General features: G+C 42.3%; 2 protein-coding genes across 7 annotated transcripts in view; one reads left to right on the top strand and one right to left on the bottom strand.

The window, feature by feature from the left end:
- WDFY4 (WDFY family member 4) overlaps positions 1-24,022 on the bottom strand; it is a 285,720-nt gene that overhangs the window by 51,890 nt on the left and 209,808 nt on the right. The gene's annotated exons all lie outside the window — the stretch shown is intronic.
- On the top strand, positions 6,636-13,264 carry LRRC18 (leucine rich repeat containing 18). The gene has a single exon (XM_032432240.1). It carries the CDS (start codon positions 11,719-11,721, stop codon positions 12,484-12,486), a length of 768 nt encoding a protein of 255 aa, XP_032288131.1. The 5' UTR covers positions 6,636-11,718; the 3' UTR covers positions 12,487-13,264.

Raw genomic sequence — 24,022 nt, 5'->3', positions numbered from 1 at the left:
GTTTCTTTTGTCCCAACTCCTTCTCCTCCTAGCACTCATTGCCACCTGGCATTGTACACTTCTTTGCTTTTGTTCCTCTCCTTCTTCATGTTGCTTGCCGTATAAAACCATGCCCATCCACGGCAGTTATCAGTTGTGTATCTGTATGCAGTTAACCTATTGTTAATGAATGAATAAATCCAAAGGGCCATGGGAAGTTCAACTGTTCCCTTATGGTCGATCTTTAGGGTTCCCCTTCACAGTATCTCATGGCTTCACAGTGGGAGGATTTATAGCCCCCTCGGAGCTGGGGGCCTTCCTACAGCAGATGGGGGCACCACATCAGGGTACCTGCCAGTGTATGCCTGCAGGGCACCCAGGGGTCCGTGCCATGCTCACCCTCAGCAAGTTCTCCCCGGGGCCAGACGGGGTACAGAAGATATGCACACACCATGGGGCACTTGTGAAGGACGAGCCCCATCTCTGCAATCTTGGGGTTCCTGTGCCTCAAGGAGCTATGTCTCCTTGTCCCCCAGGATAAAGTAATCTAAAGTCTGCGCCTGGTGAGGCAGAGATGCCATAGTAAGGATGTGGGGCTGTGAAGCCTGAATCAGATTTCTGCTCCATGGGAACCCTGGAGTCCTGGCTCCACTGTTGACCAGTTACGCTGTCCTGATGCCACTATTTCACCTCTCCCCCAACACACAAAGGCACCACACAGGCCTCCAGGGCTCACTCACCCTCACCCAACCTTCAGAAGCAGCCACTTTCATGATCTTATTCACAGAAGGGGGAGCTGAAGCTCAGTGAGGCTCAGGGGACCGTCCAGGGTCCCCCGGATGGTAGAGGGGTCTAAAGCCCCTGTACTTTTCACCCTTCCAGGCCGCTTCTCGGAGCCCATTGCCTTATCTGCAGGGGAAGCCAAGGCTGTGGGGAGAAAATGCAATAACATCTATCTGGCAGTAGCAGTATTTAAATCACATTGGTTGAAATTGGATTAACGCTCATCTCTTGAGGTTTCCAGGTGCCAGGACTGACTGGTCCTTCCACTTTCCTGTGTGTAGAGGTTAGTTTGTGTGTTTTGAATGCGTTCGCTGATGTACAAGGTGTTTCTAGTCTGTTAAACTAATAATCTTAATATTTTATTTTAATTGTAAGTCACCTATTCCCTTTTGTTCCCTTAACAAATCCAATTAAAACAGAGTACATTCAGAATTACAAAATAGATGCTATTAAACCAATAAGAAATCATAATCTTTTGTTATTGGGCCATGTGACCCCCTGGGAACTTTTGCTCCAAATAAAAGTTGAATTCTTATTATCCGCCGGGGGAAGGGGGCAGTTTGACAGATAACGACTTCCCAGCAGCACATGTGCGGAGCCACACTGGTGCTCAGGATGGAGAAGTAAATAATATTAAGGGTAGACAGCGCTATACATGCATAATAGCCCAGGAAGGTGGTTAGAGCTGTGTTGATCCGATTAACCAGATAACTGCCACATGGAGGGAACCTGATGATTTCCACACAGACACTCTGTTTGCTGCAGCTCTATTATCACGGAAAGAACGTTCCACCCAGAATAAGGTGAGCTGTGGGAACGTGGATAAACTACTTCATGCCCCACTCTACCCCACGGCATCCTTATCTTGGGGTAGGAGGAGAATTCCCACCTCAAAGGAGAGTAGTGAGGACTGAATGAAATGGCAAAGGGAGGTGGCTTTGTGAAGGAGAAGGCACGATGTGCTTCTATGATGAGCATGCCTGTGTGGGGTGGGGAGGGGGTGGAGAGCATCATATGATTGACATGTGGGGATGGCCTGTTGTCTGGGAAGATCAGATGTGCATCTTACGGGGGTTAGATTTTACAGTGAGCCCACACAGTGAAAATCAAACTTCTGGTGGTCTGCATACAGCCTCTCAGCGCCCCTACACAGCCAGCAGCCCCGAGGGCAGAAGAGGGCCTCGAGTCTCTGGGGTGAGCACCCGGGAAGGCGGTGGGCTAACATTCGCCGGCCATGCTGGATGACAAACCTGTATCTTTACATTCTTGGCACATTCAGTGTGGCAAGAAGCTCACACCTGGGGGGCCTGGGGGACTAGTGTGGCTGAGGGACAACAGATTCCAAAGCCAGCGGCACACCTTTTTGGGGGACATGAGGGACAAGCAGCTTTAATTTCCGTTCCAGGTGTATTTCGCCCTGGGAATGCTAGGATTCCAGAATGCCTTCTTCTCCTTGGAGTCAGGGGGCTGGCAATGTGCCCCCCAGGATAAGCATTTCCTACTGCTGGAGTAAAGGCAACAGTAGAAAGAAAAAGAAAGGCAGCATAGTACAGCACGACGACCATAAGCTTCGGTGTCAGACATAACTAGGTTTGCGGTGGCTGTGCTGTGTTGTCTGTGTTACCTTGGGAAAGTCACTTGACTTCTCTGAGCCTCAATTCTCTTATTATAAAGATAGGAATGACACTGTATCGTTGCTGTGCAGATAGAGGAAGGGCCCAGCCGCATGTCTGCAATCGTTACTTTGGTACATGTCACCTGAGTGAATGATGTGGAGTGGATCTTCTGAACTTGATGTCAGAAAACTCTCACAATCATGGGGTCCCTGTAAGACCCCACACCTGCTGTCTGCATCTCTCTCCATCAACTCTGCCATGTGTCTGGTGGAGCTGTTGCTGTGAGCCTCACCGACATATTTCTGCTTCTAGTCTGTCCCTTATCCCCTTCCTAGCAATCTGTCCTGTCCACAGGAAAGAGGGGCTCAACATAACACAGCTGGGGGCAGGAATGGAAAAAATAAAAGCACTTCATGTTTACACCCCCAGGGAGTCTATACTCCAGAAACCAGCTAACACTGTAAAGCAAGTAGACGAGCGCACAGTTCCTCACCCAGAGTAGGCACTGGACAAATGGCAGTTCTTTCCCCCAGTGCAGACGTGCCCAAGTCAAATATTAGTGCCTATTTTAGAGCCCTGGCCAGAGGTTCCAGACAGATGCTCTCCACAGACAGCCCCATGGTGACCACCCACATCTCCACCTGCCACCTGGCTGCTTATGAGAAGGTACAGCACATTTGGGGAAGGGGTGGAGGGCACAGGGAATGACTGGAAGCCATGTGGGCAGTCACGGCGGAAGTGAGGCTGGCCTCTTACGTGTCTGGTGAATGGGTCTTATGAAAGTCAGGAGATAGAATAAATGCAGTGCCTTTGGAATGAGTGATTCTATTGAAGGAAGTTTACATTGTTTCCCCTTAAGAGATGGCCCACAAGCAAAAGATATTTCTCACTCATACAGCATGAAGCTTGCTGTGAAGTTAGCTCCAAACACTGGCTGGGAAACAGCAGTGACTTTTGGGGTTTGGGTTCTATAGTGTGTCTATCCTGCGTCTGAATGCATTAGTCAAAAGAGTGAAATAATTATTGTGAGATCACATTAGCAAGATGTTAAAGATATCAGATATATACAAAGTCAGTCTTAATTACAAATATAAAGACACATGAGTGCAAGGCACAAGATAAATTCTATTATCATAGTGAGGATAACAATCTTACAACTAAAAAATGCCTGCAAATATTTTGATGGCATTAAAATATAGGTTGCCATTACATTTTTAATTTAGATATCCATGGGGTGTCCCGCCATGCTGTTTGATTCACAATGACTAGATAGAAAAATTAATTAGAGATTAGAGTCAACCAACCGGTCCAGTTTTTCCAAAGTATAAAAACCAATTGTTCAAGACAAGAAGACCCAGTACATTTTAAAACTTCTTGTATTAGGGCTTCTCAGCTATTCATATGATATGAAATCTCTTATTTGTCTATCCATCCACCCATCTGTCCATCCATCCATCCATCTACCCATGTTTATCAATTTATATCTCCTTCTCTGATTTCCAGCTTCCTTTGTGTGGGTTGTTGGTCCCACTCTGACATTTGAGGATTCTGTGAATTGATATCATCAGACCATCTAACCAGTTTTTGTTGAATCAAAAGATCATGAGTTTTACACTTCTTTTGCCCATACTTGTTCTGCTACTCAATGGGCAGAACTGGGCAGGATGCTGACCTTCCGAGTTGACTAAGAGAAGGGATATTCCTGGTCTTTAGGGGCTTCTGGCACTGGTCTGCTTCCATTGGTACTCAGCAGCTTAGGGGGTCCTCACGGACCCTGAGCAAATACAATACACCCTGCTCTCCATAACCAAGAGCAAGGTCCCTAGGCAGGTAACGTGGAAGATGTGTGAAGGGGGTGGGGGCTGATTATGCTTCATCTGGCCTGGGGCTGACTGGGGACCGAGATGTGCTGGGGAGGAGGTGGAGTGCATGATCCTAGCCCCTGTTTTGCCTTGCAGGTAATTCACAAGCAGGCTCGGAGCCAAAGGGCCTGTTGGAGAGAAGCTCTTTAATGGAGAAGTAGTCTGCGGGCAGCTCCATGCTGCTACCTTCCCAACATTCATCAGAGCTGGAGGGCTTCTTATCAGGGTGTGGATGGGCTCTGGGGAGCAGGCTCAGCAGGGCTCACCTGGGCGGGTCTTGAGTCTCCTGGAAGCATCCTTCTCATCCAGGGCCCCTCTAGCCCATGCTTATTGTGTTTGAGCTGAACTTTATCTTGAATATAAGAAACTTTAGGGAGCTCAGGAGAATCAGTAACAATCTAGATTTTAGTTCTTTGAGCTTGGGGACTGGCCCTCTTTATTGCTCACCTGTGTAGCATCTAATAGGTCCTCAATTTACTTACTCGGTGAGTGAACAAATGAATGAATGCAGGAATAAGTGCATCGATGTGGTTTAAATTAGTCCTGAAGGACTAACACAAGGATCATGAACAAAGGAAACTTAAATATTTGTTCAGGCCCATGGGATAGAATTGCCAAATAAAATACAGAACTATGCAATGTTTGGGGGCACATGTATACTAAAAATTATCTGTTTATCTGAAGCTAAAATTTAGCTGGGAAAGTGTAATTTTATTTGCTAAATCTGGCAACTTACCATGCAGAAAAGTCATTGATAAACATTAAAATCAGAACACAGGATCCCTTGCTCTTGGTCCACCTTTCTTTATATTACAATTTCAACTCAAGTGCTGTAGGGCAGTTTCTCTGACACGCTGCCTTGGGCAGAGGTGTTCCCTGTGCTGATATGCACGTGTACCAGAGCAATGCCACGTGGTACATATCTGGATGCCCTTTATTGGGGCAGACAGGGCTAAGTGGGGCTATAAAAAGTCATGCTTTTTGAGGAGCATCCAAGTTGTTGCATGTATCAATAGATTTGTCCTCTTTTCTGTTTCACAGTGTTCCGTGATAAGGATACGCCTCAATTTCTTTATCCATCCACCCACTGAAAGGTCTTTGGGTTGTTTTCTTCTGGTTTTGGCAATCATGAATAGAGCAGCTATAAACACACATGCATAAGTTTTTGTGTGATCCTAAATTTTTGTTTTTCTAGGGTAATTATCTAGCTGGGGAAATGCTGGGTCATGCGGTAAGTATACAGTTCATTTTATAAGAAATTGCCAAACCGTTTTTCGGAGTAACATTCTGAATTCCCATGAGTGCTCTGGTTGTTCTGGTATCCTCACCAAATCTTTGTACTATATTGATTTTTAAGGGTTTTTTGTTTATTTTAGACATTCTAATAACTGTGTAGTGGTATCTGCTTGTGATTTTAATTGGCATTTTCCTAGTGACTAATGATGTTGAGCAAATTTTTGTTTGCCAACCATATAACTTCTATGGTGAAAAGTCTTGTTAAATCTCTTGGGCATTTTATTTTTTATTGTATTGTTTGTCTTCTTACTGTTGACCTTGAGTTCTTTATAGATTCTAGATAATAGTCCTTTGTTGGACATGTGATTTGCAAATATTTTCTTCCATTCTGTAGCTTGTCTTTTTATTCTTGATTTTTTTAACAGAGCGGAAATTTTAAATTTTGTGCAAGTCCAATTTGTCAATATTTTCTTTTCTTTTAGGGATTGTACTTCTGCCTAACTCAAGCTTATGAAGATTTTCTTGTACTTTTTCTTTTAGATGTTTCCTGGTTTTACACTTTACATTCATATCTGTGATTCATTTTGAGTTTACCTGAGTTAATTTCGATAGTTTGAGATTATTATTATTTTTTTGTATGTGGGTAACCAATTGTTCCAGCACTATTTGTTGGAAAGTTCATTGTTTCTCCACTGCATTTTCTTTGAACTTTTGTCAAAAATCATTTGACCACTTGGCTATATTTGTGTGGCTCTATTTCTGGACTCTGTTTTCTATTCCACTGATCTATGTATGTGTCACTTCACCAATACCACCTGTTGTAATTACATGGTAAGTTTTAAAACTGGAAGCATGAATCCCTTAACTTTATGTTTTCTTTTTCAGAATTTTTTGGATTTCTAGTTCCTTTTCCTTTCAATATAAATTTTAAAATCTGTACATTCATGTATACAAATAATCCTGCTGGAATTTGAATTGATCTTTAGACCAATTTGGATAGAATTGACTCTTAATGATATTGAGTCTTTCAACTCATGAACATGTTATGTTTCTCTATTTATTCAGATCTTCTTTGCTTTATTTTGTCAGTGTTTTGTAATTTTCATCATAGAAATCCTGTACATTTTTATTACTTATGTGAAATACACAAATGTTTTACTTTTGGAGTTTATTATTTTTCAAATTTCAAATTCCAATTGTTTATTGCTGGGAATACAGAAGTTTTTTGTCTTTCTCCTTTCAATTTTATTGATTTCTTCTCTTTCTTTATTATTTACCCTATCTGCATGCTTTAGGTTTTTTTGCTCTTCTTTGCTAGTTTTTTAAATGGAAGTTTACACTATTGGTTTAAGACCTTTCTTACTTTTTAAAATGTTCCTAGTATGAACATTTAAAGCTATAAATTTCCCTCTAATCACTGCTTTAGTTGCATACCATAAGTTTAGATATGTTCTATTTTCATTTTTCTTCAGTTCAAGACATTTCCTAATTTCCCTTGAGATTTCTTTGACTCACGAATATTTATCAATATGTGGTTTGTTAACTATTTGGAGATTCTCCAGTTATTCTGATATTGATTACTAATTTAATTCCATTATTTTCAGAGAAAATATTGCATTATTTCAATTTGTTTATATTTGTTAAGGTTTGTTTCATAACCAAGAATATAGTTCATATTTGTGAATGTTCCATGTGCACTTGGAAAGAATGTGTATACCATTGCTAGGTAGAATTTTTTTTTTTTTTTTAGGTAGAATGTTTTAAGTGTCAATTAGATCCAGTTGATTGATGGTAATGTTCAGTTCTTCTATATTAGCAATTCTGATCTGGAGGCGATTTTGCGCCCCAGTGAGGAGTTGGCTATGTTTAGAGACATTATTGGTTGTTACAAGTAGTGGAGAGCTACTTGCATTTAGTGCATAGACTCTTCTGGCCTTCTGCTGCTAAATATCCTACAATGCATGGAACAGGGCTTTCCCCCATCACTGCCCCACCCCTGCTAACAACAAAGAAAATAAAGAATTATCTGGCCTCAAATGTCAATAGAGCCAAGGTTGAGAAGCCCTGTCTGTTTTATTGATTATTGAGAGACAAGTATTGATGTCTCCACCTCTAATTATAGATTTGTCCATTTCCTTTTTCAATTTTATCAGCTTTTGTTTCTTTTATATCAAAGCTCTGGTCTTAAGTACATATACATTTAGTATTTTTATACCTTCATGGTGAAGTGTCTCTTTTATCATTATGTGGTATTCTTTTTAATCTCAGGTAAATTTTCATGCTCTGAAATATATGTTGTCTGATGTTAATAAAGTCACTCCAGTTTCCCTTCAGTGTTTGCAGAGTATCTCTTTTTTCATTCTTTTAGTTTAACTTACTTTTGTTTATATAAAGTGGATTTCTTATATATATAATTGGGTCTTGTTCTTTTATTATCCATTCTGATAATTATGCTTTGGGTTGGTGTGTTTAGGTCATTTTCATTTAATGGAAGTACTAACATGTTTGGATTTAGGTTACCATTTTAATAGTTGCTTTTGTTTGTTCCATTTCGCCTTTTCTGCTTTCTTTTAGATTATTTGACTTCTAATTTTTTTACAGTTTCATTTTAATGTATATATTTTATTTATTCCTTGTCTGTACATTGTTTTAGTGATTGCTCTGGAGATTAAAATATACATGCTTATCTTTCCACAGCCTACTTAGAATTAATATTTTACCAAAGCACTGTAAAAATCTTACCTACCATATAGGTCCCAATACCTCCCCCCATTATGTTGTAGTTGTCGTATGTATTTCATGTACCTACATTGAAAACCCCACCAAACTGTTATAATTTCTGCTTTCAACTGTCACACATATTTTAAAGATCTTAAGAGGAGAAGAGTAGTCTGTTTATCAGATGTTTACCATTTCCATAGCTCTTCCTCTATTCTCAAGTCCAAGTTTCTTTCTAATATCATCTCCCTTTCATCTGAAGAACTTCCCTTAGCATTTCTTCTACAGCAGCTCAGCCATAGTAACAAATCCTTTTATTTTTCATTCATCTGAGAATGTCCTCATTTTGCCTTCATTCATCCAGGATACCGTCATTCACTGTCTGCCTGACTGTTCCTTACTTTCAGCACTTGAAAACTATATTTTTCCAGTGCTTCTGGCCTCCATGGTTTCCAGTGAGGAACATACATCCATTCGCATTGCTGGCTCCTATAGATAATATGTATTCTCTGGCAGGTTGTGAATGTGAATTTTTTTGTTTTTAATTTTAAGCAGTTTGATTATATGTCTGAGTGTGGATTTTTTTAAGCTTATTTGTCCTCTTTGGAGTTCACTGAGATTCTTGCATCTGTCATTTTTATATCTTTTATCAACAGTTAAAAGTTTTTACCCATTTTTCCTTCAAATATTGTTCTGCACCACGACTTTTTCCTCTCCTTCTTCTAGGATAGACCTATATACTGATATTGATATGTATGTATTTTAGCAGGCAATCACAGGCTACAAGTTCTGGCATACCTTCTGTAGATTCTGTAGACTATAGTTACAGTGTCCATTCAGTCGTCAAAGAATTTTCAGTGCTATTCAAATCAGTATCTCTACCTGTACAGTGGTCTACCTCTCAGCTCAACGTTCAAAGCTTTTGGGTTCACAGTTTGGGATTAGGTACTAAAGACGCTGTTCAGGGTTTTATCCATGCATAGACATCTCAGGGTGTGTCCAGAAGTTCATATACAACATCATTAAACGCCCTCCTCTTTAAATCACCCTTTGTGGCTCTAGGAGTGGTCTCCTTCCTTGGTCTTCTGAATAGAAATCTTGGGATTTTTATTTTCTAAATCTGCTATATACTTCCTGCCACTATTTCTGCCTCTGGGGCCAAGTGGCACTGGGTAGAGAGAAAAAAAGCAACCTCCATGTCCTTGGGATTGAAATTTGGTCAGAGACAATGGTTCTCCTCCCTCAGAGTTTTAGCTGTCTGCCTGGCTAACTCTAGTGATACAGGATTGCCTGGGGCTCAGGCAGCAGAGGATGGAAAAAAACAAACAGGGAAAACACCAGGAGATCTCCCTCATTCTCTATGATCCCAGGAGACCCCCCTTCTTTGTTTTGGCCATAGAAAGGGGCTTTTCTTATAAATCTTTCCATCACCATTGCTGTAAAGTTGGTCTTATTTTGAGTTCCATTTCCAATCTGTCTGATACTGTTTATCATCTTATCCTCAGATATCTTTTTACCTTATCCTTCATCTTATCCTCAGAGAGCTGCTCCAGGAATTCTGTCAGGGACCTTTAGTTGCATTCAATAGATGAAACAGGGAAGAGTGCACTTATTCCATCTTAACTGTGGCTAGAAACCCAGCCTTCATTTTTAATCTGCTTTATCCTTTCTGGTTCCTCAATGCTGTGTGATATAAAAACTTCAATAGTGGTGAACACAGTACTGTCTTTGGTAACCAGCCAATTATGCCTGAATATGGTTAGTTCATTGTTTCTAAAGAACAGGTTCAGCTTTCAAGGCCTGCCTGAAAGAACATGAGTGCTGCTGAGAGCTAAGAATACTTTCATTGGTTTACTATGGAGATCTCCATCCCAGGAGGCTCTGATCCAGGATGACTTGCGTAGAGTAGGACCCTCTGACCTTAGCTAGAAATGGCAATAGCAGGATTGATAGTAAGCACCTGGAAGGTAATTTTTACCCACTTCCTTCTGATACTGAGGATTATTGTATGAGGAAAATGTGTGATGATAGACTCACATAGCCTGATTGCTGGTGCTTCATGTGTTTTGTAAACTTGGTTCCTGATAAAGGGCCTGAATGATGAACTATAGAAACTGCAGGGCATCTGTCCCACTCATCCCTGTGGGGAAATGGAGCTAATGCAAGCTAATGCAAGCATCTGTCTCTGATGCTTTTGTCCAGGGTGGGAGCTTGGTCCAAAATAGAAAATCAGCAAGCAAGCAAGAGGCACCACGTTTTAGAAAAGAGCCTCTAGAATAGGACAGGACGGTTTGCATCTTCTTTCTAGCTAAAGATCTTCCTCACTCCCAAGCCTGTCTTCTTCTCTTTACAATGGAGATAATCCTATGGGTCTTACTGGATTGTTGGAGATTAAAAGGAATATGTGCAAAGTTCCTGATAATAGTATTTAATAGTTAACATTAATCAAGCTTTTACTATGTGCCAGGCACTGTTGTAAGCACTTTATAGCTTAGATAATTTACACTCCCCAAGAGCCCTGTAAGGGGGCTGTTTTCATAAATGAGAAAACCGTGGCACTGAGAATTTAAGAAAATTCTTTAATGCAGAGCTAGACTTCTAAGCCAAGCGTTCTGAGGCCAGAATCGACCCATGACTCTGTCCATTCTACTTCTCCATATGGCAGCAGTCATTAACTAATGTCATAAACATAATCATACCTCTCAGTGCTGAGGCGCCTGCACTTGAATTGCAGTGTGAAGGATGTGACGGAGGAAGTGTAGGGGGTAGGAAGTAGAAAAAGACAGCATTCTTTTACTGCCAGGCTCAACCCTGGCTCCTCCACACTCCTCAGCGAGGTGTAGGCACACATGTCCACTTGCGGGCTGAGTGAAAGATGCTCTTGTGTTGTTCCTGTTGCACTGCAGTGACAGCAGCTCAGGCCTGCCTGGTGCCTCTGGGTCCAGAGGAAGGTGAGGAGAGATGCACTACGTAAGTCATTCTTAACTCCCACCTATTCCCTCATATTCAGGCTATGGTGCTTCTGAGAACTCAGCAGTCCCACCCTAGGGACTCATGGGATAACTGTAAGGAAACACTAGATTTTTGTGAGGGTCTGGGAAGTGACAGATAGCCAAGAACACACACACACACACACACGTACCCCTTGGTGGGGGAGGGGGATATGTCTGAGTCCAGGACAGTGGAGAGATTTATACGTCAGGGAATGGCACAGCCAGAGGGGCACTGAGCATCCTTCAGCCGGCCCCGCATCCCCGAAGAGGACACTGAATTTGCTGAAGATCTTTGGCGAGGTGACTTCTGCTGATGCCCTAATTTCTGTCCAGGCATCTCTCTCCATTAACCACTAGCGAGTGAAGCATTACAACTCGGGGGGAGTCTAGTGCCCTCATGTCATCTCCTAACTAGACATATTTTCTCTTCTTGTCACAGTATATCTAGCAGTTTCTTGTGACTTTTCCCTCAAACTGATCACCAACCAATCAGAACAACACACTTCAAACATACGCCCTTACTAAAAGAACATGGCCAAGGGCGGGAAAGGCCCCAAGGGCAAGAAGATCACCCTCAATGTGGCCAAGAATTGTATCAAAATCACATTTGATGGGAGAAAACGCCTTGACTTGAGCAAGATGGGAATTACCAACTTCCCCAAATGTATCCTGAGACTGAATGATGTGGATGAGCTCGACCTTAGCCGGAATCTGATCAGAAAAATCCCTGAATCAATATCCAAGTTCCAGAACCTGCGGTGGCTGGACCTGCACAGCAACTACATCGACAAGCTTCCTGAGTCCATCGGCCAGATGACTACTCTGCTCTACCTCAATGTCAGCAACAACAGGCTGACCACCAATGGGTTGCCTGTGGAGCTCAATCAGCTCAAGAATACCCGCACCTTGAACCTAGGCTTGAACCATCTGGACAGTGTGCCCACCACACTGGGTGCTCTGAAGGAGCTCCATGAGGTGGGGCTATATGACAACCTGCTGACCACCATCCCTAAGAGCATCTCCAAGCTCCCCAAGCTCAAAAAGCTCAACACAAAGCGAAATCCCTTTCCCAAGGCAGAGGAGTCAGATACATTCATAGATACCATCAGGAGGCTGGACAACTTATATCTGGTAGAAGAGAAGGATCTGTGTTCGAGTTGCCTGAAAAAATGCCAACAGGCCCGGGACAAGCTGAACAAAATCAAGAATATGGCCACAACAGCACCGAGAAAGGCCATCTTCTCCAATCTAGTCTCACCTAACTCCATGGCCAAGGATTCCCAGGAAGACTGGAGGTGACCAGGGACCCTGACCCTGAGGCAGGAAGGGAAAAGGGAGGGAGGGAAGAAAGTAGGGAGCGGCATCCACAGGGAATTGTGGGATCCCTCCATTCTTGCAACAGCTCTTCCAGCCAAGCCCATAAAATACCTTTCCCTTCTGCCTTGGCTTGTGATTTTGTTGACCGAAGCCTTTTAGTTCTTTGCCTCTTCTCTCTTCTCTGCGTGCACATACCCACACATACAGGCACAATGAATCAGAAAAGGGCCATCCATCCCCCTTCTTCCCAGAATTCTCCTGCCTACAGCCTGTGGCGAGGGCAGCCAACACTGCTGGCATGCTCTTAGTCACACTGTCACGCACTTCAGGACTGACTGCCAGCTCCCAAATGTGGAGTTGATTCTGTGGGAATGCTTTGATTCAGGGTTTTGGAGGTCAGGAATCTCAGAGCCTGGATTGGTAGGAGGGCAGATGGACATTCAGTCTTGGGAAGGTGACAAAACTGAGCCACAGAGATGGGCAGATACTATCATTAAGTGTTGGCAGGTAATATCTTGGGCTGAAAGCAGTATTATCTTTTTATCTCTTGTCTGCACATGCACAATTTGTTCTGGGAGCTTTCTAGACTGAATCTGCAAGCTCTTGACTGGCTGTGAATGAATGAGATTGCATTCCCATCTCATTATGTCCAATTCTTATCCAGACTCTTGTGGGAGTAAGGAAAGAATGGGTGCAGGTATGGGTTGGTGCAGTCAATAAATAAATACCTTACCGGGCACTGTGCTAGGTGCAGGGACTCTGTCTGGGGGGACAAGACTCTTGCCTTGTCCTGTGCAGACCAGTTGAAAGAAGACAGGACAGAATGTTATTGTCTGAGAAAGTTAGGAGATCAGGGCCAAGTGGTATGCAGGGCTGGCCTGGCATAGAGAAAAGCCAAAGATTCTGGAGCTGGACAGATCTAGGTCCAGGACAGCTCTGCTTCTTTCTTTTCATTTCCCTGGACATCTTACTTAGCTTTGGTTCCCTCATCTGTAATGTGGGAATAATACCAGCCCCAACTGCAAGGGTTGTTGTGCATCTAAAGCAGATAGCACACAGAGTAAGTACTCAATAGAAGGCAGTTCTCTGTATGAACTAAAGCTTGGTGCATCTCAAAGCTGAAATACTACTTTGGACAGTGTCCCTGGTCACACTAGATCTTTGGCAGAACTGACAGTGGTGCAGTCAATTCTCATACTAGCCGAGAACCTTCTCTGTACTGTTACTCACACTCACTCATAATTTCGTACTGCCTAAAAGGAAAGGATCAAGGAAGATATATTTAGGAAACTTTTTTTTTTCCTAATCAAGGCTTTCCTATGTTGGTGGCAAGTTTTGTAGTGGTCAGTGGAAAAGCAGGGAAATCTGTTAATTCAGTGGGACTAGCTTGTTTCTTTTTCACATGAAAAAGCATAGCAGACAGCCTACTTCTTCACTCCTCACTGCTTTCCTTTGTAATGCTTAGCTGTGACAACTCTTTCTCCAAAATCTCCAAAAATACGATTCAAAATTCCCTTTTCAGCTTTTCCCTTTATTAAATGTTTTCCATTATAAAAATAACAAAACCACAACAAGTTTTAAATACAACATCTTAAAGAATCCACAACTCTACAGTGTGAGCCAGCTATAATATTGACAGATTTCCTTACTGGTTATGTTTCTGTATATATTTTTATATGCAGTTAAAATTACAGCATTTACCTCATTTTTACCCTGCTTTGAAATCCATGTTGTTACATGGTCTTAATAACCATAATTTAAAACATCTGCAAGCCAGTTGAACAAACACACGTAAGTTACTATTGGGCATTCAAGCTGTTTCCAGTTTTTCACTAATAGAAATAATTTTGTGATGAAAGCCTATACGATGAAGACTTTAAAAACTATTTTGCATTATTTTCTTGGTGTAGCTTCATTATTGCAAATATGTTAAACAGTGTGTTTTTTATTTTTTATTTATTTTTTTATATGCAGGATGAGCCCAATGTGTGTGTTTTTTTAATTTTATTATGTTATGTTAATCACTATACATTACCTCATTAGTTTTTGATGTAGTGTTCCATGATTCATTGTTTGCATATAACACCCAGTGCTCCATTCAGTATGTGCCCTCTTTAATACCCATCAAGGCTAACCCATCCCCCCACCCCCCTCCCCTCTAGAACCCTCAGTTTGTTTCTCAGAGTCCATAGTCTCTCATGGTTCGTCTCCCCCTCCGATTTCTCCCCCTTCATTTTTCCCTTCCTGCTATCTTCTTTTTTTCTTTTTTTTAACATATAATATATTATTTGTTTCAGAGGTACAGGTTTGTGATTCAATAGTCTTACACAATTCACAGCGCTCACCATAGCACATACCCTTCCCAATGTCTATCACCGGGCCACCCCATCCCTCCCACCCCCCACCACTCCAGCAACCCTCAGTTTGTTTCCTGAAAACAGTGTGTTTCTTAAGATAATTTTTGATACATGCTATCAAATAGTTTACAGCAAGATTACACATTTATGTATCTACCAGTAATATATTAGAGAATCTGTTTCACTGCATCCTGGTCAGCTTTAGGAGTATCATCCTTTACATTTTCCCCTTCATTTAATGTCTGAAGTGATTTACTAGAAGCCCTTACCAAGACGAACGGAGCAGTCGTATCTGTGAAGTACATGATGGGATGTCATGCCTTAGGCTCAGGAGCCACCACTAGTACATGGGGCCTTGAACATGTCCCTAAGGTAGCCATTTTGCTATTTTAGCTACTTCGTCTCTCACCAAGAAGTACAGAATCCATGCAGGGCATATGATCCAAACAGAGTGGTGGCCAGTTATTTGGATACTACCTATTTCCATTCCTAACCCCTGGAGACACTTCTTCTTTAGAATTAGTGTTCCCCTCTTAGTCACTCAAAGGAATTAGCAGAGAACAGGAATTAAGAAAAAATGTCTCCCTGTGCTCCTAGGCAGGATCTTGTTCTGGACCATGAATTTGCCCACTACTCCCTCTCCTGCTCTGTCACACCATACTTTTTCCATGGTGCTTGGTCCTCAACATCCTCCAGGCATTGACCCCGGATTCGCTGCCAACTGAGTGGCTGGTGTGCAAGATGACATTTATTTGCCATCGTTGGTCTAGGTGCTTTATAATGCTTTCATTCTCATAGCCATGTCTTAGGAAAGGGTTGTAACTGTGTCTACCTTCACCAGGACTGATAAATAAATGGGCAGGGGGCTTTGATTTGCCACAGGAGATATTCATGTTAGACACCTTGTTAGTTAGGAAACCTTGGCAGTAGAATGAAGCAAAGAGTGGAGATAGAGATGAGTTAGGCGTCGTCTTGCACATTTTCTTTCTTTTTTTCTCATCAAGGAAAAGGCTTGATGTTGACATTCCTTCATGCTCTGAAATACACGGTCACTTCTCTTTCCTGAAAATTGTATTAAGCCTAAAAACACTTGGTAGGAAAACCATGGGGTTTCGCTTTCCTCAAACAGAACAAAAACCCTATTTAGGCTAACCCAGTCACTGCCCTCTCTGAAAGCCAGTCATGACCTAGGTGACCCCTGTGTGACCTCAGCCCTTGCTGTGTTTTGCCTCCATGACCTGGAGTAATTGCCTCAGTCTCTTGTGTCTCCATCCCCAGGATCCGTTCAACATCTCCCTAGAGTAGCTTATGGCAAAAACTTGAAGACTAATCAGCCAACAAGAATAAATGACTCTGAAGAAGAAAAGCCCTCGGTTAGGAGAAGAAAGAGAGTGGTAAGGGGAACGTTCTGGAAGCCAGGCTCTCTGGTGCTGGCCAAGATACTGACCTGCTTCTTAAATTCACTTTGTCTCTCTTTGCTTTAGACCACCTGTGTGTGAAAATGACTTTGGGAAATATTTGGTGAATGTTTTTTACATATATAGAGGAAATGTTTAAGAAAATGATAGACATATGTCATAGAAAATTAAAGTTTTATAAGAAGACTTTAAGATTTAAAAGACTTACGGTCTTTATACTCAAACTGTAAAGTCTCTATGCCAGTCGCCTGTGTTAAGTTATGTATGTATAATGCAATCCCTCAAGGAACTAAAATTTATACAAAAGATTCATACAAAGAAATATACTCAAAAGTACTATAGATAAATCAAAGTCGAATTTTAACAAATCTTTCAGTAATGCACAGGTAGGCAAAAAGAAAAGAAAAGAAAACAGAAATGAACAACAGGGAAAAATATAAACAGGGAAACAAAAAATAAAATGGCAGATTTATATCCTAACATTTCAATAACTACATTAAATGTAAATAGTCTTCTTTATTTGTAATGGCCCCAAACTAGAAACAGCCAAATTTCTCTCAATGGTCAAATGGTTAAACAAACTCTGGTATATCCATATTGTGGAATACTATTCAGCAATAAAATGGAACATACTATTGATACATGCAATAATTTGGATGGATCTCAATAGCATTATTCTGAGTAGAGAAGGCCAACTTCCATGGGTCACATACTCTACGATTACATTTTTAGATCATTCTCTAAAGAACAAAATGATTGTGGTGAAAACCAGATCAGTGGTTGCCAGGCTTTAACACTGGTGAGAGGTGGTGGAGGGTGGGCAGGACCATAAAATGGTAGCACAAGAGATATCTCTGTGGTGCTAAAAACAACGGATTAGGTTATAGTGGTGGTGGTGGTGGTTATAGATTCTACCCATAGGATAAAATGACACAGAACTATGCAAACATATTGTACCAATGTCAATTTCCTGGTTTTGAAATTGTACCATAGTTACATAAGATGTAACAACCATATGGGGGAAATTAAGAGAAGGCTGTATGGGGACTCTATGTATTATTTTTGCAACTTCCTGTGAATCTATAGTTATTTTAAAATAAAAATTTTTTTAAACAATCTTGCAGCCTAGATGCAGCAACAAACAGATCCTTGTACATCTGCCAAGTGCTAATTTATGAGTAAATATGACAAGCTGCAACCATCCTGAAGAGCTAAGGCATTTCAGGAGAAAGAGCACATTAACCTCAGTTCGCCAGACTAATCTAAAATTATCCATTGTTGATTTTGTCTTTGAAGATGCTATAAGAATAAAAAGAAAATCTATGGCTTCTTTACCCATGTTTCAGGTTTTCTGGTGGTGAGTGGGCACAAGTAGCAAGTTGGGTGGGGGACCTTGAACCAGCGAGTCACTCTCTTCATAGTTCTGGGTTTTTACCCCAACACCTCCTGGCCCCATGGAAGCAATGTGACTAAGTGGAGCTGGAAGGACAAAGAGGCCAGGATAGGTGTAGACAGAGACGCTTAATTTCAGCTTCTACCTAGAAGTGGGTCTGAGGTCATGGCTAAGGGTATAGCAAAGAGGAGATGTAAGCCAAGAGAGATAAGAGTTACATGAACGGGGCCCGAAACCAAGGTCTACACATGATCCAGGTAGGGCTCGCTGCAGGTCACCAGACTCAGCTGCTCATGGCCTGTTGAGCCAACCATGTGAAAAGTTCCTAAATGCTGGGGCAATGGTTATACCACCAGGTTGTTTAGTTCACCTCCGGTTCCAGCAACTTTGCTCTAGACGCCATGGTCTGAGTTGTGCAGCGTTTACAATTGCCTCCCCCCCGCCCGCCCCCCCCCCCCACCTCCCAGGGCTGTGCTTTCCCAAGAAGCACAAGGAGCACGTTTCTGCATGCAGTGATGAGGCTGAAGCTATCTTTATCAAAGTAATCATGTACATGACAGATTCCTAGCCTCCCAGCTGGTCAACAGTGTTGATCTCTGGAGAGCAGGACTGAAGGAGCGGTCATAGGGAGAAGAGGTACTTGAATTTTAGCCTCCACGCTGCTAGCAGTGATGCCTCTGAGGGTGTGATTGATTGTCCTGAAAGATAATCATCTTATGGGAATTTATAGCTTCTTATGGTTGGTTTTCTGAGCTCTTTGTCTTTCATTATTTTTCAAAGAGAATCTATAAAGGAAACTCTGACAACACTCAACTGTAGAACTCTGTGCCAAAAAATGCATTTCATTTTAAATGTTATATTTAAGTAAGCTATACAATTGAGAGAACATTTCAGAAACTACAAATACCCTGATACAATCAGGTCCCAAATATAAGCTCTGCTTCATACCTAACAGCCTACTCTAGCCCAGGGACACTTTGCCTTGATGACACAGCAAGGGAGCATTTCAGAGATCACTATGGAAGGATACCTCTGGCCCACTGAAAGGTGTGTGTGGGTGTGTTATTAGGTATTCATCCAAAGGATACAAACATAGTGATTTGAAGGGGCACATGCACCTCAATATCTATAGCAGCAATGTCCACAATAGCCAAAATATGGAAAGAGTCCAGATGTCCATCAACAGATGAATGGATAAAAAAAGATGTGGTATATATACACAATGGAATATTACTCATCCATAACAGAGAATGAAATCTTGCCATTTGCAATGGCGTGGATGGAACTAGAGGGTATTATGCTAAGTGAAATAAGTCAGTCAGAGAAAGATAATTATCATATGTTTTCATTCATATGTGGAATTTAAGAAACAAAACAGATGAACATAGGGGAAGGGAATGAAAAATAAGATGAAAATTGAGAGGGAGGCAAACCATAAGAGGCTATTAACTCTGGGAAACAAACTGAGGGTTGCTGGAGGGGAGGTGGGTGAAGGGATGGGGTAACTGGGTGATGGACATTAAGGAGGGCACATGACGTAATGAGCATTGGGTGTTATAGGCAACTGATGAATAACTAAACTCTACTTCTGAAATTAATAATACACTATACATTAACTAAATTGAATTTAAATTAAAAATTAAAAAAAATAAAAGATGTGTGCTGTGTACAACAGAGATTTGCAAGAAGAACTAGATAGGCATCCAAGCTTTGTATTTCTCTGAGTTTTCTAAACTCTGGGCTCAGTATGAACTGAGAACATAGGGAAAAAATATAATGCTGGCATCCCAAAGAAATGTCTTCATAGAAATAAGTCCAAATGGTAGGGCCCTACTTTTTCAGAGCATCAATATAGAAGATTACATTTGGCAGTGCTGTTTTTTCTTATCTTGTAAAAAGGGAACTTCCTTCTTTGGTACCCACTACCCTTTAGACAAGGACAAATTTGATATTCAGTGCCAAGAGAAAGTATTTTCCAGGAAAAAAAAAAAAAAGTTCACAAAACCCCCTCTTTCTTGTTTTCTGTCACTGGAAAATGATATAACCCAGAACAATTCTATTTTTTTTTTTTCTTAGTTTCAGGACAATTAGGTAACTAGATCACTCCAGGTACCTGATCACATCTATTTTTTTCTCCTTTAAAGGAATTTTGGGGTCATTTTAAAATGATCATTGTACCTGCATTTAATTTCGTAGCAGTTTGCAACCCTTGGTGGAGGGTACAGAGAACTGTGAGTATAAGGATGTGTTTATTCACACGGACATTCTCACCAGCTGGCCTTCCCTGTCACTTCAGCCGTTCTTTCTATTCCTCCGACTAGTCCTCCTCAGATCTCAGCAGAGCCTGCCTGTGGGGCTTTCTGGCTGCCAGACACTTAGCCGGCGAAGTGTCTAGCTGGCTTTCTGTGAGAAGCCCCTGGAGGCTTGCAGAATCTTGTACCCGATGAATATCTGATGATGCCACCATGCTTTCATCAGAATGTTCTAATCTTGTACCATGGGGGAGACATGGATGGATTACAGATCCCAGGTTCATCCAGGCTTTGCAAGTACTTCCCACTTCGGATCCAGGCCCACAGAACCTTCCTGGAATTCAGTTATGGAGACAGCCATTGTCTCCATGGGAATTCTAGGCAAAACTCTGGTACCCAAAAGCTCAGGTTTCCAATATGTAGGGAATGGCCTGCAGAGGGGCCAAATCAGTTCTCAAAAGCTGGGAGTTGAAGATACAAAAACCTAAGGCACAGGCCAAGACTCGGGCTAGTTTAAAACTCTCAAAACGAACTGCACACTTCTATCAGAGATGAGAAGCTCATGTTTCCTAGAATGTCTGAAAAGAAGAGGGGTATTTTTCAAGACTCATTGTGTGGATTAGGCATTTCCCTTAGTAATCCAAATGGAAAATAATCAAGTTTGCTCTAGGCATGGGGCAATGGCCAGCCGAGCCCTCTGAAGGCTGGGGGCCACTGTTGCCTTCCCTCTCTGAAACTCCTGAAGGTCCAGTGTGGCTGGTGGGAGAAGAGCTAGAGAGGAAAGATGCACAAGGTCTGAGAGCACAGACAGCCACCTGTTTTTAATCAATTGTTCCATATACACGCCTACAAATACAGCATTATTACTAAAACTAAGCGAAGGAATCACAGTATTTATTGAGCACCTACTGTGAGTCCAAATCGGTTTGATCTCAAAGCCACTGCCGGCTGTTGCAACACAGTCTCACCAGGTCCCTGGCTGTTTGGCTGGTCCCAGAGTCTAGGACCAGCCCTCCCACTGGGGCTTCCCCATTTCATCAAAGCTCACCTTCCACGAGCTTAGATAAGCCTTTCTCTGGCGCATTATGCATTATTCCCAACTGACTCCAGAACTTTCCCATTTTATATATCCCAAGGGCCTCCATGCTTGGAGCTTTGCTGGGGCTGTGGCAGCAGGTGCAGAATGACCATGGAAGATCCTGCTCCTATGGACTCAGATAGCCATCAGGGAAAAAATAAACAAAATGGAAATAAAATTAGCACAGTGCCCAGTCATCCCACAGGTGCAAGGTGGTACACAAGTTGGTGTCTTGGGTCATCCCTACAAATGAGTAATTTCCACACCTGTGACTCATCCCCAGGCCAAGAATTCTCCTGACACTTGGTGATCATTTTTGTACAGATCCCCAACTTAGTGGCTGTAGCCATGGTTTATCTCCTCTTATGTATTCTTCCCTCTGCTTCTCCTCTGTCTGCTTCCCCTCCGTCTGGGGCAGAAATTTAGAAGAGAAGCTTACCTGTGCAGACATAAGTATGTATTGTCAGGGCAAGCCATCTCTAAGACTCTGAGAGCAACAGTATAGGAATGGACAGAGTGAGGTTCACAGCTGTGGGACAGATGGGTGCCTACTGAGTGATATCACAGGCATCATTTATAAGAAAGAGGGTGATCTTCAGAGACAAATGGGGTTCAGCGATGTGGTGTGTCAAAGTTGATGCAAAGAGAAAAACTCCAGGAGGAGAGAAAATGAGTGTCCAGCTCATGAGCGCTGTGGTGCCTGGGGAAGCTTTCCACATGGAGCAATGGATGGCCATCTGCTTTTGTTGGCCCCTCAGTATTCACCCTTCTTGTGATAACAGAGCCTTGATGATCTTAAGGAACCACGGCCCTCTCAGTCTGGTCTATGTTGTTGGGTGGGACTGATCCTACTTCCAGAAGGTGGGTGGGCACATGACACTGATCTGGCCTATGAAAACACTTGATTAGTTCTGGGATGGACACTAACCTAACTTCAGCAAATGAATATCATTTTTGGGATTTTTGCTAAAATTAATGGGACAGAGCATTCCTCATGTGGTGGAATTCCTAAGTTATTGACTGGAGCTATTGGGGACATTGATGGCATTGTGCTTGGACAGCCTGCCAAGTACGGAATCAACTCAAAGGAAATCCTCACTATGGGGTGCACACCTACAGTGTGCTGGGACTTATTGAGCCCAGAGATCCAGCCATGCTTGGAGCCAGACCTCTGTTGGTCTTCAGGTATATGAGGTGATGGATCTGCTTTTTGGCTTCATTTAGTTTGAAGTGGCTTTACATACTTGCAGTGAAATGTTGCAGAGAAATCCAAGTGGGGACATTAAACTTTACATGAAACATAAATAACATGAGATCACCAGGGCTGATATGCACAACTGGGACTGTACCATTGTTGAACTACTGAAATATGCCCATTCCGGTTTGAAAACAGTTACCCCTCTTCTAGTGGCCCAGTGCTGCCTGGGCCTCCTGGCCCATCCCCTGTTATGCCCTGGACTTCCCCACAATCTACAAACTAAAGGGTTATTGTCTGGCACAACAGGAAGCTTCTGCTGGCAGCTACTCCAACTGATCTTTTGAAGGTCATCAATAACCCCCTTGTTGCAAAATTCAATGGTCATTTCTTAGTTTTTCTCTTGCTTGGCCTACCAATAACATTAGATCACCAACACAGTTGACTATGGCCTCCTTGAACACTTCACTTGGCTTAAAGGACATCTTCCACACCTGCAGTCCCTCCTATCTTCCTGGCTACAACTTCTCCATTTCTTTGGCTGGCTCCTCTCTATGTCCTTAACTTCTAAAGGTTGGCATAGCCCAAGGCACAATCCTTAGACCTCTTTTCCATGTGGACTCATTCTCTTGGTGATCTTAACCAGGTTCAAGGTTTTAAATACTATTCCAAGTTTCCATCTCACCTGGACCTTTCCCTTAAACTCTAAATTTATATACCTACTGGCCTACATGACACCTCCACCTTGATGTCTGGCAGGCATCTCAAAATTAACATGTCCCAAACTGAGCTCGTTATCCACCATACCCCGAAGTAGTTTTTCCTGCAGTCTTCCCAATCCATTTTCCAATTGCTCAAGCCTAAATCCTTGGTCTTATCTTTAAGTCCTCTCTCTCTCTCTCTGTCTCACACACACACACACCACACTACACTTGATTTATCAACAAGTCACAGCAGACATGGCTTCAAAACGTGTCCATAAAGAGAGCACTTCATACCATCTTTGTGCCCCCCCACCTCGATCCAAGCCATCAGCCAAATCTCAGCTGCATTACTGCCAAAGCCTCCTAATTGGTTTCCCACTTCTGTCTTTGACCTACTGTGCTTATTCTTGACACAGAAGCCAGAGTGATTCTTTTAAAATATAAGTTAGGTCACAGCATTCCTCCAATACTGCCCACTTATTCAGAGTAAAAGCCAACGCCATTACCAGAAGCCCCCGAGACTTGCATGAACTAGCCCCTGCTACCTCTCTCCCCTCTCTTCCCTGCACTCCAAGCACTCTGGCTTCAGCTGAGCCCACTGTGCTCCCCCTCTCCCCCCATGGCCTTTGCTTTGCTCTTCCCTTGGCCTGAAACGCTCCTTCCCTGGTTACCCACATAGCTCCTTTCCCCACTTTGTTCACAGCTGAATCCAGATATTGCTTTCTTGGTGAGGGCTTCCCTTACCACCCTAAGATTTCAATTCCTACCTCTACCTACTTTGTTTTTTTATACTTATACTTATTATCTAATATGCTTTGTATTTCACTCATTGAAATTGCTTCCTTCTACTTTCCTCAAGAAAATGTAAACTCAATAAGGACAGGGAAGATGTTGGGTGCTTTGCTTGTTGCTCGGTCAAGCAGCAACCACCACATGTAACAAGCTATCGATAAATTATTGTGAATGACTTGGCGGTACCTGTTCCACAGTCATTATAAATATATATTTTTTATTATAAATACTTTGAATCTGCTGGGGACATCCCTCTCGACATAAACTCCTAGAGCAAAACCAGCAATTTCTTCTTCTCATTTCATTCTTAATTGAAATAAAAGCACTTA

The sequence above is a fragment of the Phoca vitulina genome, unplaced genomic scaffold, assembly GCF_004348235.1.
Source record: "Phoca vitulina isolate PV1807 unplaced genomic scaffold, GSC_HSeal_1.0 scaffold48, whole genome shotgun sequence".
Taxonomy (NCBI): Eukaryota; Metazoa; Chordata; class Mammalia; order Carnivora; family Phocidae; genus Phoca; species Phoca vitulina.
The sequence above is the reverse complement of the archived record's forward strand: the minus strand, read 5'-3'. Positions and strand labels throughout refer to the sequence as shown.